Source organism: Schistocerca serialis, chromosome 7, assembly GCF_023864345.2.
Source record: "Schistocerca serialis cubense isolate TAMUIC-IGC-003099 chromosome 7, iqSchSeri2.2, whole genome shotgun sequence".
NCBI lineage: Eukaryota > Metazoa > Arthropoda > Insecta > Orthoptera > Acrididae > Schistocerca > Schistocerca serialis.
This window is the reverse complement of record NC_064644.1, coordinates 91331388-91344182: the sequence shown is the minus strand read 5'-3', so window position 1 is coordinate 91344182 and position 12795 is coordinate 91331388. Positions and strand designations below refer to the sequence as shown.

At 42.4% G+C, this 12795-nt stretch overlaps 1 protein-coding gene across 1 annotated transcript in view; it reads right to left on the bottom strand.

Annotated features, from left to right (window-relative positions):
- Window positions 1-10946, bottom strand: part of LOC126412906 (uncharacterized) — a 660163-nt gene extending 649217 nt beyond the window's left edge. The window contains exon 1 of the mRNA XM_050082795.1: window positions 10671-10946. Coding sequence (XP_049938752.1) covers window positions 10671-10946 — 276 coding nt within the window. The remainder of the gene's footprint in view (window positions 1-10670) is intronic.
- Window positions 10947-12795: the final 1849 nt, after the last annotated feature.

Below are 12795 nucleotides of genomic sequence, written 5' to 3'. Positions count from 1 at the left end.
CAGAAAGGTTCATCTTTTAAATTAGATTAAGGTTACATACCGAAGGTAGTGAAAGACATTAGAGCAGAACAGGACCATAATAATAAAATAAAATTAATTTATTCCATCAGAATGTTAGGGAGTTAAAAGAAAAGACAGCTGACCTTCTCGTATGTCTAGAAAACGTGGAAAATCTTCAAGTTATATTGCTCTGTACCTATCTGAACACCATGGGGTAACACTCAATATATGTAATAGTTGGTCACAAAAAAAAACCTGAGATAAATAGACTTTGTGTAGATCAGAATGTAGAGGTAAGTGATTCCGTATTGTTACCGAAGAATACTTGTCTAGGCAATCGTAAAGGTCTACAAATCTCCTCTAGGGAACTTTCAGCCATTTACGAGAAATCTAGATGCATTTCTCAGCAAACTGTCAGACAAGAGGGAGCGGTAATTTTGGAGATTTCAATGTAGGGTTCTTAAACGGTATGGAAAAGAAATATGAAATGGAATCATTATTTTGGTGTTTAAATATAATTTCGGTAGTCAGTTTTCCAGCTCGTTCGCAGCAAGATAGTTGGATATGGAATGATAACATTTTTATGGACATTGCTCAGGTTGAAACACTTTGTGTGTACGCAGCTGTTAATGTACTATCTGATCATGGTGAACAATTGATAAAAACCTGAGGCAGGTTCATACCAAGCAATGAGGCTTGCTGAGTCAGATGAGGTGGTATGGAATGAGGTGTATATATATATTATTCCGTAGTAAATTTGTGTCAATATTTAAGAGTTACTTACCTAAAAAGTTATCCACAAATTTCACCTAAAGGAAAGTAAGCTGTGGATAACTAAGGGAATTAATATCTTGTGGAAGAGGAAAATTTATATAAAGGTCACAGTAAGTTAAGATCCGACATCACCTGCATATTGCAAAAGAGAATGTAATATTTTAAGTCATTAAAATGTCATGAAGTGTGTACATCCAGACAAAAATTAATAATGGAGATAATAAGATTGAAACTATATGGATATTGTACAAGGAGAGATATGACAGTCCATCAGTGTACTAGATACCATAACAGTTAAACTAAATGACGGCATTGTGACTGATAATTCACAAGTTATGATTAATTTCAACAGTGACTTTATAGATGTCGCAACAAAAATAGGATTAAATGGTTCATTTGAAGAAGCAAGAGACTATATTAAAAATTCCATTCCGGAAAATGTAAGCCACTGGAAATAGCACCAACATCCTTCACCGAAATTAATAGAATTACAAAAATTCCAAAACACCAAAGCTCATATCATGTTGGTGGAATTTCAAGCAGAATTATGAAACGTTTATATCAATCATGCGCTTCCGCGTGTTGAGCAGAGTTTTTGTTTCCATTTTGAGAACAGTATTTCTCCATGCTCTTTTAGGCACATTCCGACGTGAGCTATTGTTATGTTCGACGAAAAATATTATGCACGAACCGATGTCGTGGCACTCCTACTCCTGGAACATTTGCAAGGAAATGTACTAGAATATGGCAAATCCGCCAAGTCGGTTTGTGTCGATACGTGGAAGATACATACACGTATGTGGTGTGGGCACATGGAAGGATAAAACTAGAATAGTTGTTGAAAGAGTTATATCGTTCCTAACGTAAAACACACGATGGAATTAGAAAAACAGGGCGAGCTACCTTTCCTCGATGTGGTAATTAATGTAAAACCGACGAATCCCAGCGTCACACAGTATTCAGAAAGTTCCGAGACTGAATTTAATCCCGGCGTATAAGCGACGTCAGCGCAGCAGCTACAGTGGAAACTTGAACTGGCAGCTGCAAACAACACATCTGCAACCGAGCAGTAACTGTGAACATGCAGTGTTGAGTAGTTGTCCTGCGGCTTTAACCTGTCTGCATTGTTGTCCCGCGAATCACAGTGGAGCAATACCTCTAAATCGTGTGCTGAAGACAGTCTTTGGAACGTTTTTAAGAAGAGAAAAGTGTCTGAAAATTTGTCTTGAACACCTTCACCCACGAACAAAGACAACGAAAATGGAGGTCCCTCTCGGCTTCATTGAAATGCAAGCCAAGGAAAATTCTTTTTTGAAAAAATCGTCACGGGTGACGCGGCTTGGTGTCATCAGTTTCGAACCTACCATCAAAGGGCAAAGTGCAGCAATTCACACGAAGAAGGGGCAACGCTTAGACAATATAAGCGACGTTGAAGCAACTGTGATGCACGAATTGAAAATATCCCAAGGAAAGACTTCTCTGACAGTTTAAAGTGGTTGTGGGAGAGTTCTGTGCTTGGTGCTCAGGAGGGTGGGTCTATGTAGAGCCACGAAGCGCGAAAGCCACCATCTTCAGTTTTCTCTTTTCTTTTTTATTACATTTTCTAAACTTTGTGGACTGAAGTGGTGTACAGGATGGTTTTGCTAAATGGGGACGAAGTGCAGAAAACGGTCTCCCAGAGGACACGGAGCGTGTCGCCATATGGCTGAAAATGCGGTGCGAGGGAGGTACACCCACGTGGAACGCAACATAAAATGTCGTTGATCAGCATGGGATAAGGCAGATGAGCGTATGGAACACACTATACGACATAGAAGTTAGTTGGCCGGATCGTCAGCCAAATGCTGTGAAACGTGGAAAAACAGAAATTGACAATTATAAGAATAGGAACGGCACCAAAAATGGGTCACAAACGTAAAATGTAGAAAATCGTCCACGCAACCTGCAAGTAGAATTTAAAATGTTACTACCTTATAACATAAACCAACCACCAGAACTGTTTTAACCTACAGGTACAGTACCCCAAAACGTAAACTAAATAGTAAAAATATGTACATATTCCAGGCCACTGAAGATGCCTTGAAGGGAATGATGGCGAAACGCTTGTGGCAGCAAAATTGAGTTTCATTCAGTAGTAGTCAGACGGTCCAAAAAGTAAAAATTATCAATATACACAGCCAAACTTTTGCACGTTGAATAAGAACCGCAGCAACTGTTGTATATCCTTTATTAAAGGCACGACATGGCGAATTTCGTCCATACAAATTCCATCGTCATTTGGGAACATGAAGTTCGTGAACGTCTGAAAATGGTCTCCAAGTAGCCGAACTTAACCCTTTCCAGTCAGAGGACCCAGTCCATTCCATGTGAACACAGCCCGCACCATTATGGAGCCCCCACCAGCTTTCACAGTACTTTGTTGACGACGTGGGTCCACGGCTTTGTGGAGCCTGCGCCTCACCCAAGCCCTACCTCTAGGTCTTAACAACTGAAACGGCGACTCATCTGACCAACCATGGCTTTCCACTCGCCTAGGGTCCAACCGAATGCTCACAAGCCCAGCAGAGGCGCTGCAGGCGATGTCGTGTTGTTAGCAAAGGCACTCGCGTCGGTCGTCTGCTGCGTAGTCCATTAATGCCAAATTTCGCCGCACTGTCCTAACGGATACGTTTGTCATAAGTTCTAGATTGATTTCTTCGGTTATTTCATGCAGAGCTGCTTGTCTGTAAGCAGCGGCAGTTCTACGCGAACGCCGCTGCTCTCAGTCGTTAAGTGAAGGCCGTCGGCGACTGCGTTGTCCGTGGTGAGAGGAAATGCGTGAAACTTGATATTCTCGGCACACTCTTGACACTGTGGATCTCGGGATACTGAATTCCCTAACAATTTCCGAAGCGGAATGTCCAATGCGTCTAGCCCCGACTGCCATTCTGCGCTCAAAGTGTGTTAATTGCTGCCGTGCGGCTATATTCATGTAGGAAACCTCTTCACCTGAATAGCATGAGTACAAATGACAGCCCCGCCAAATCACTGTCCTTTTATACCTTGTCTACTCGATACTACCACCATCTGTATATCTGCATATCGCTATCCCATGAGTTTTGTCCCTCAGTCTATTTGCTGCTGTGTTACCGTAAGACCTTCTTTGCTCTTTATCCTCTTAGGGGTCGTTTTGTGCAGGTTCTCCTCTTTTAGCAATATCGCCTTGCATAGAAAACTCAAGCACAATCACATCCATGTCCAAGCCTCGATCCATTACCAACTGTCACAAAGAAATTCGAACACTTTCAGACAACGACATCTACGTAAAGGACTTGTAGCACTTATCAGGAATGGGGACTCTGGCAGTCGGTTCGAAAGAGCACTGCAATTGAAATCGAGAAGGACTGAGAGAGTGATCCATGCGTGCGTTAATATCGCTGCATGCCACTCATCAAACTTCTCTGATGTTCGTATCATAGTAACGGACTAACCGCTGTACCACCAGAAGTAGCGGACCTAGTTGCCGATGTGATTTAGCCACACGCTTGAAAGTTTGCTTGCTATTCCGCTATTCCACACGATAACCAGGATTGATGACCAAGGACTGCCGTCCGGTTCATCGTGTTACGGATGACTGTAGACAATGTGCCTACCATGTTTGAAGAATCACTGCTTCCCTCCAGCTCACGGGTTTGAGACTTCAGAAACGACGTATTTCTTATTTCTACTGCCTTGGTTTGTGGATGTCGAGCTGTCAGTATTTACTGTGCCACCAAGGACTGGAGAAGAAACAGCAGCGATGAGCAACTTCTGTTATGTGTGGCTAAACTTCTGATTGTGATTCGTGAGAACTAGTCTTGCTTGGGTGAGGCTTGTTTTAAAGTTTCTAGCCTGTAATGCAGTCTAGCTTTGAGTAGCGACCGTTATTTTGGTCTTAGTCCCCGATGCGGATCGTTTATTGTGTGTTACCAGTACATGCTGGAGTCATTTTAAGGTTACTTTTACCAGGCAAATAGAATTTAGATTTTAATCTGATTGTCTTTACGGAAATCTTATTTGCGTACTTATTTATAAACAAGAAAGAAGAGATGTCCAGTATAAGACATAATACTGGATCTGACATTGAAACCTATAGGACCTCCTTTGTCAGTCACTAAAACTTTCTCCTTTCAACATCGCGTGAATTATTGAGCACATTTTGTCTTCTGTTTGTTATGTATGACTCAAACAATTTGCGTGTAAAGTCATCGGTTCCATAAAACTTAAGTTTTTCTAAGAGAGTATATTTGCGTAGTGTAAAGAAAAGCTTATCGAGCGAAACTTTCTGCGCGTAACATGGAAATTGTAAAGGGATATTTCACGTCGACAGATATCGAGACGGACGAAGTTGCTGCGGACTCGTAGAGATTGGACGTTGCGTGGGAGGGGGATGTGTTAGGAGGTATCGACCGGACGCGGTGTTTGTGCAAGTGTCGCGTGGCGCGATAAGCGACTGGCGGGCGATACACCTCGTCTGCCGACCGCGTCTGGCACACCACACACTTCCTCCACCCAGTGACCATCTAGATAACTAACCAGTCTGCGCTTCACGCTTTGTGGCGGGAAGCAGCGCGCACGCGCCGCCTCAGCGCGGAACACGTTGCTCGTATCACAGGGAGCGGTGCGAACACACTGGCGGCTGCAGCCGAAATTCTGGTGTTTCCGGAGTACGGTTCGCAGTGTCATCCATCTGATCGACTGAAGTAGCTGAAATTAAATAACTGGTTTAGGGGGATACCGTAATATCAAATTTTATTACGGAAATGACTGTGTCAGGTACTGCGTCGTGTTTGGAGAACAAACACGTTGAGCCGGACAGGGTGGCCGAGCGGTTCTAGGCGCTACAGTCTGGAACCGCGCGACCGCTACGCCGTAGGTTCGAATCCTGCCTCGGGCATGGATGTGTGTGATGTCCTTAGGTTAGTTAGATTTAAGTAGTTCTAAGTTCTAGGGTATTGCTGACCTCAGAAGTTAAATCCCATAGTGCTCAGAGCCATTTGAACCATTTTTGAAACACGTTGATCCTTGCGTAAGAAAAGCGAAGAGCTGGTCGGAGTGGCCGAGCAGTTGTAGGCGCTTCAGTCTGGAACCGCGCGACCGCTACGGTCGTAGGTTCGAATCCTGCCTCGGGCATGGGTGTGTGTGTTGTCCTTAGGTTAGTCAGGTTTAAATAGTTCTAAGTTCGAGGGGACTGATGACCTCAGATGTTAAGTCCCATAGTGCTCAGAGCCAAAAGCGAACATTGTCACTGCATTATCTCTGATTTTTATTATCTCTGTTGTTGAATATAATTTTAATGACTCCGATTTTGTTCTTGCTCTAATAATGATGAAGGGAACTTATAATAGTGAATATTACTTATTAAAACTGGGTAGTAAGACTAAAAGTTGTATTCAAGGAAGAAATAAAGGATTTCTCACCTCCGATAAGTGATTAGGTGTGACTCGAACGTAATTATTACTCCTTCTAGTCATTCTAATTGCTGTAGAAAGTTTGAGCTACATTACGTCGTTGTAGAGTGGAAGAGATGCTGGAAAGATTGGCAAACGAACCAGCAAATAAACACAACTGGCTCTGTGTGCCGAAGTATTGCTCATAGCTCTCTTCTGAGTTGGACGGTAAAAGCTTTGTATGCGTCTGTTTTGTGTACACAGAAGAGCCAATTCGTCCACCCCACTGCTGGTCGACCAACACATCAAGAAAGGTAACTTCCCGTCCTTCTCCACCTCCACTGTAAATCTCATGTTGGAATGTATACCATTCAAATAATCAGTGAATTGCTGCGGCACCTTACTGCCATGCCGCAAAATTCCCTTTGTAAAAGAGGGGACCTTTCCGGTTCTCGAGAGTCAATTTTAGTTCCTGACGAATATGATGGAGTATATCATCGAAAGCTTGGAATTTTATCCGAATTTGACGCGGCAAGGGAACCGAGAGAGAAAGTTACAATTTAGATAAAACAAAGATTGCTGGGTATTACCCCATAAAATGGAGTAACGCTCGGCAGTGTGTATCTTTACCCCATTTTAGATAAACATGGATGAAAATGAATAACTGCATTATAAAATCACTTGAAATCATCCTTTGTAAGATTGTTGTATTATAGCCAAGTACCCAACACAATACTGAATTGAACTGTCGCGTACATCTGAAGATAATCCTTAAAAATACTTGTACAGAAATAATACTTTCTTCTCCACGAAATGAGGATTAGTAGGGTAGCATGAAAGAGTTCAGTTACTGAGGGTAAGCTGCCTAGATACCTACTGAATAGTGTGCTTCGTAAGATCCTCTAACTCTTCCTTGAAGTCGCAGCATCTCGTACTTTTTCTCTAGGTGCTTCTCGACAAACACTGAGTCAATGTCTGAGCTACTGCGCTGCTGCCATAGTGTTAGAGGTCTGAATTTGACTCTGAAGATTAATCAGCTGGCGGTTTGACATGTTTTCTTCCTTTTCCGGCTTTGATGTAATGAAATCTTGCTTACGTCGTTTTGTTTCCATACCACGACCTTTGCTTCCTTTGGCACGTCTTTCCCTCTCAGCAGAAACTTTTCTTTCCCCTTGAAACGTCCCCTTAGAAAAATTAATGAATCACTGCACCCGTTTCTGTTGGTCATAGTATATGCACAATATGTGAGAAGTTGGGACTGTTAGTGTTTGCGCGTGTGTTAATAATTCAGCAAGGGACTGGTTAACAGCATTGCTTGTTCTAAGGACATTTAAAAAAAAAATTGTGAGTGCACAAGTGGCGGTTCATGGACTTGCTATATTGTCCGCAAGACTCTTCGATGGTGATTGTGTACCTGCACAGTCGCAACAGATGGCTGCTGGCTGTCTCTACAAGGACTGCAGTGGGTCTGCACCTTCGATGGCTCACCAATACCATTATCTCTACAAGCTCTATAGTGGATTCTCATCTTTGATGGCCCTCCAGTACCACACTCTCTACCACAACAGTGGGTCTGCTCTGTGATGACCTACCTACCAATATTCTTCAACTTCGACTGACTCTGCTGTGGGTTTGCTCTGTTGTGGACCATTACCTGTCTGCATGTGAAGAGTCAGCATTGTCTTTCCGTTGGAAGGACAACACTACTTCTTCAAGACTGCATGGAAATCCACTACTTCCGTGTGCATTTTCTTTTACTAATGAGACTGTGTGAAAAAAACTGTAATTACTATTGTGATGAATGATCAGGACTGTCTTTATGAGAACAATTTTTGCTTTTGACGAACAGTGTATCAATAAGTGTGTGCTTTAGATATCTTTGTTCTTGTAATTATGAATTTTTTTTTCAAATCTGTATTGGCCACTGCCCAAAACAATTTATAAAATTTTTTGTGGGGAGCATGGGGTCTATGTAAGTAGGCTGTTTAGGTTTTATATTGGTAAGGTCACGTGGCGCTCTGTATGAAAATCACTGGCTGTGCTGTGTGCATCTGTGGCTGATTATCATTGTTGTAATATTCGCTATTGTTGTGTTGGACAGTTGGCTGTTAACAGCGCGTAGCGTTGCGCAGTTGGAGGTGAGCTGCCAGCAGTGGTGGATGTGGGAAGAGAAATGGCGGTGTTTCGAGAGCGGATGATCTGGACGTGTGTCCATCACAGACAGTAAATTTGTAAGACTGGATGTCATGAACTGCTATATATGACTTTTGAACACTATTAAGGTAAATACATTGTTTGTTCTCTATCAAAATCTTTCATTTGCTAACTATGCCTATCAGTAGTTAGTGCCTTCAGTAGTTTGAATCTTTTATTTAGCTGGCAGTAGTGGCGCTCGCTGTATTGCAGTAGTTCGAGTAACGAAGATTTTTGTGAGGTAAGTAATATGTGAAAGGTATAGGATAATGTTAGTCAGGGCCATTCTTTTGTAGGGATTATTGAAAGTCAGATTGCGTTTCGCTAAAAGTATTGTGTGTCAGTTTAGTGTTGATCAGAATAGGTAAAGAGCGAAATGTCTGAGTACGTTCAGTTCTGCTCAGCTGTTTGAAAATCAAATAATGTAAGAGGTTTATCAGCACAGTAATTCATTAATTTTTCTAAGGGGACGTTTCACCCTGTCTTGTTCTTCGATTCGTTCTTTCTTGGCTACCGACGTTATGAAAATAGAAGACAGTTTTAGTTCCTGACGAAGACGATGGAAGATATCATCGAGAGCTTGTAATTTTATCCGAAGTGAACTGCGAAATTTTTGTGCAAGTACTCCGTCCCGACGAACTTCGTAGCCACAATAACCGTGCGGAACTATAATTTGGGTGGGTTATAGGTAACAACCCAATATCCATTTCGATCTGAAATCGCGGGAAAATCTATCCCCCACTGATGAGTGTATTAGAAAAACTGAACATTGCGGGGCTTTACCGTTAACTACCTGAGTCGAAACAAGGTCCTGGGAGTAGACAACATTCCATTAGAACTACTGATGGCCTTGGGAGAGTCAGTCCTGACAAAACTATACTATCTGGTGAGCAAGATGTATGAGACAGGCGAAATACCCTCAGACTTCAAGAAGAATATAATAATTCCAATCCCAAAGAAAGCAGGTGTTAACAGATGTGAAAATTATCGAACTATCAGTTTAATAAGTCACAGCTGCAAAATACTAACGCGAATTCTTTACAGACGAATGGAAAAACTGGTAGAAGCGGACCTCGGGGAAGATCAGTTTGGATTCCGTAGAAATATTGGAACACGTGAGGCAATACTAACCTTACGACTTATCTTAGAAGAAAGATTAAGAAAAGGCAAACCTACGTTTCTAGCATTTGTAGACTTAGAGAAAGCTTTTGACAACGTTAACTGGAATACTCTCTTTCAAATTCTGATGGTGGCAAGGGTAAAATACAGGGAGCGAAAAGCTATTTACAATTTGTACAGAAACCAGATGGCAGTTATAAGAGTCGAGGGGCATGAAAGGGAAGCAGTGGTTGGGAAAGGAGTGAGACAGGGTTGTAGCCTCTCCCCGATGTTATTCAATCTGTATATTAAGCAAGCAGTAAAATAAACAAAAGAAAAATTCGGAGTAGGTATTAAAATTCATGGAGAAGAAATAAAAACTTTGAGGTTCGCCGATGACATTGTAATTCTGTCAGAGACAGCAAAGGACTTGGAAGAGCAGTTGAACGGAATGGACAGTGTCTTGAAAGGAGGATATAAGATGAACATCAACAAAAGCAAAACGAGGATAATGGAATGTAGTCAAATGAAATCGGGTGATGCTGAGGGGATTAGATTAGGAAATGAGACACTTAAAGTGGTAAAGGAGTTTTGCTATTTAGGGAGTAAAATAACTGATGATGGTCGAAGTAGAGAGGATATAAAATGTAGACTGGCAATGGCAAGGAAATCGTTTCTGAAGAAGAGAAATTTGTTAACATCGAGTATAGATTTAAGTGTCAGGAAGTCGTTTCTGAAAGTATTTGTATGGAGTGTAGCCATGTATGGAAGTGAAACATGGACGATAACCAGTTTGGACAAGAAGAGAATAGAAGCTTTCGAAATGTGGTGCTACAGAAGAATGCTGAAGATAAGGTGGGTAGATCACGTAACTAATGAGGAGGTATTGAATGGGGTTGGGGAGAAGAGAAGTTTGTGGCACAACTTGACTAGAAGAAGGGATCGGTTGGTAGGACATGTTTTGAGGCATCAAGGGATCACAAATTTAGCATTGGAGGGCAGCGTGGAGGGTAAAAATCGTAGAGGGAGAACAAGAGATCAATACACTACGCAAATTCAGAAGGATGTAGGTTGCAGTAGGTACTGGGAGATGAAGAAGCTTGCACAGGATAGAGTAGCATGGAGAGCTGCATCAAACCAGTCTAGGACTGAAGACCACAACAACAACAACCTTATTTCCTCCTGATCGTGACACACCTGCCTATGACGAGTAAGTATGGGATTCTTGACACGGTGCTTTTTCGTCTGACGCTCATCCTCTGTCCCAGTGTCGCCAGAGCGCCTCTGTTCGGCCCGTCCCTGCAGCCGTGCAGTGCAGCGTGGTGCAGTGCGGTGCACGGCGACTCCTTGCGACGCCGTGTGTCCGGCCGCAGTGCGATGTGACTGCTGTCCGTGCCCGCCATCAATCTCAGAGTTCTGCATTGCGCGCTCTTGTCGCCTCGGGTTGCCCATTGTGAGATTCATCCGCAGCATTGCGAATCTCGACCGAGTAGTGGAAACAAAAGGCTCAGCTGTGGGACGTAAGAGCGCACTGGGCTGGCACTTCGATAGTGGGTGCGATGGTTGGATCGGTGGGAGGGGTGGGGGGGGGGGGATGTGAGGGGTGGAAGGGAGATGGGGCGCTGACAGCAAACACTTTAATAAACGTGGTTCATAGTAGGCTGTAATGCGATGTTTATTTAATCGCGAAATTAGCTAATTTCGACTACTTGTCATTGTAAAGCACCTGTAAAACCAACGTGGAACAGCACTATATTGTCTGCATACATCGCCACCTATAAATAACACTTTGCACGTGTTTTATCTTAGTGTGAGATGTACAAAGTGTTATTTATAGGTGGCGATGTATGCAGACAGTGTAGTGCTTGACAATGACAAGCAGTTGAAATTAGTTAATCGCACTATTAAGTAAAAGTCACATTACAGCTTGTTTACGTTTGTTAAACGTCTGGAGGCTGTGGATCTACACAAATACAAAATTTTAAGCAAACACTTTACTGCTCTTGGGGCAAATAGTAATAAAAATTATAATTCTGGTTTTCCTACAGTTGAAAATATTAAATCAATGGCACTAAAATACAATAAAAATGACTGTGTATGGACAGGGCAATTACTTAATTGTGGATTTTGGGCTATTACGTCCATATTCAGACCGTTACACATGATTTCGTAAAGTGTTGCATTCGTCACATGCAGCACGTCTGCTACTGAACCGTACAGGAATGTTTGTGTAGTTAGCGCCAGTACATAGTCTGAGCAGATGACTTGAACAAACAGAAGAATGTGTTAATGTTCTACAAAGTATAAAGTAAATAAGCTATGTGCACTTACAATGGTTCCAGTGAACGTTCTTTCGTCTCGTTTTCCTCCTTATGTTTAAATCAAATGTTCATATGTGTGTGAAATCTTACGGGACTTAACTGCTAAGGTTATCAGTCCCTAAGCTTACACACTATTTTACCTAAACTATCCTAAGGACAAACACACACACACCCATGCCCGAGGGAGGACTCGAACCTCCGCCGGGATTAGCCGCACAGTCCATGACTGCAGCGCCCCAAACCGCTCGGCTAATCCCGCGCAGCTCCTCCTTATGTATAAGAAGGAAAACTATACGAAATGACGTAGATTGCACATAGATTGCACATCCATGCGTTTCGTAAATATCGTGACAGACGTTGGCGTTTTAACAACTGTCTTTTCGCTGGCCGAAGAGGCGTAGCCAGGTAGCTGCCAATTCGCCCCAATATGGAGAACGTAAATAAATTTTAAATAAAACAGGTGTATTCGCAGTTACGTTTTGTAGAAGGGGATGAAACGTTTTCGTTAAAAACAATAGCTGCGGTTCAGACAGAAAAGAGACATAAAGAAGAACTAGAGGTATCGCACAAGTACGGTAACCAAGACTATACGTTATGGCTAATTAAAGTTTTGCTTGATGACACAAGCATTGAAAACTTGGTATGTTTCAGGCTACCGATTGACGTTCCGTCTTAAGAGAAGTGCAGCATATGAAGAAATTTATAGCATGGTGAGTGCCACGTTAAACGACTGTGGGACGTAAATGCTGGAGGAGGAATATCTCAATATTGTATGCAGGCAAAAGTTGGACCAATTCGAAGTAACTCTGGCAACTTTATATGACAATACTTGGTTCCACCGATACACCTCAGGGCCACAATGCTTACACTACATCAGTATAATCGCTGAGTACTTTCAACCATTAATCTCTCAGATAGTTTGAAGAAATGGCACATGAGAGATATAGCCCCATGAGAAACTTGAGCTTCTTCCTACGTATTGAATGTTCAAACAACTTACA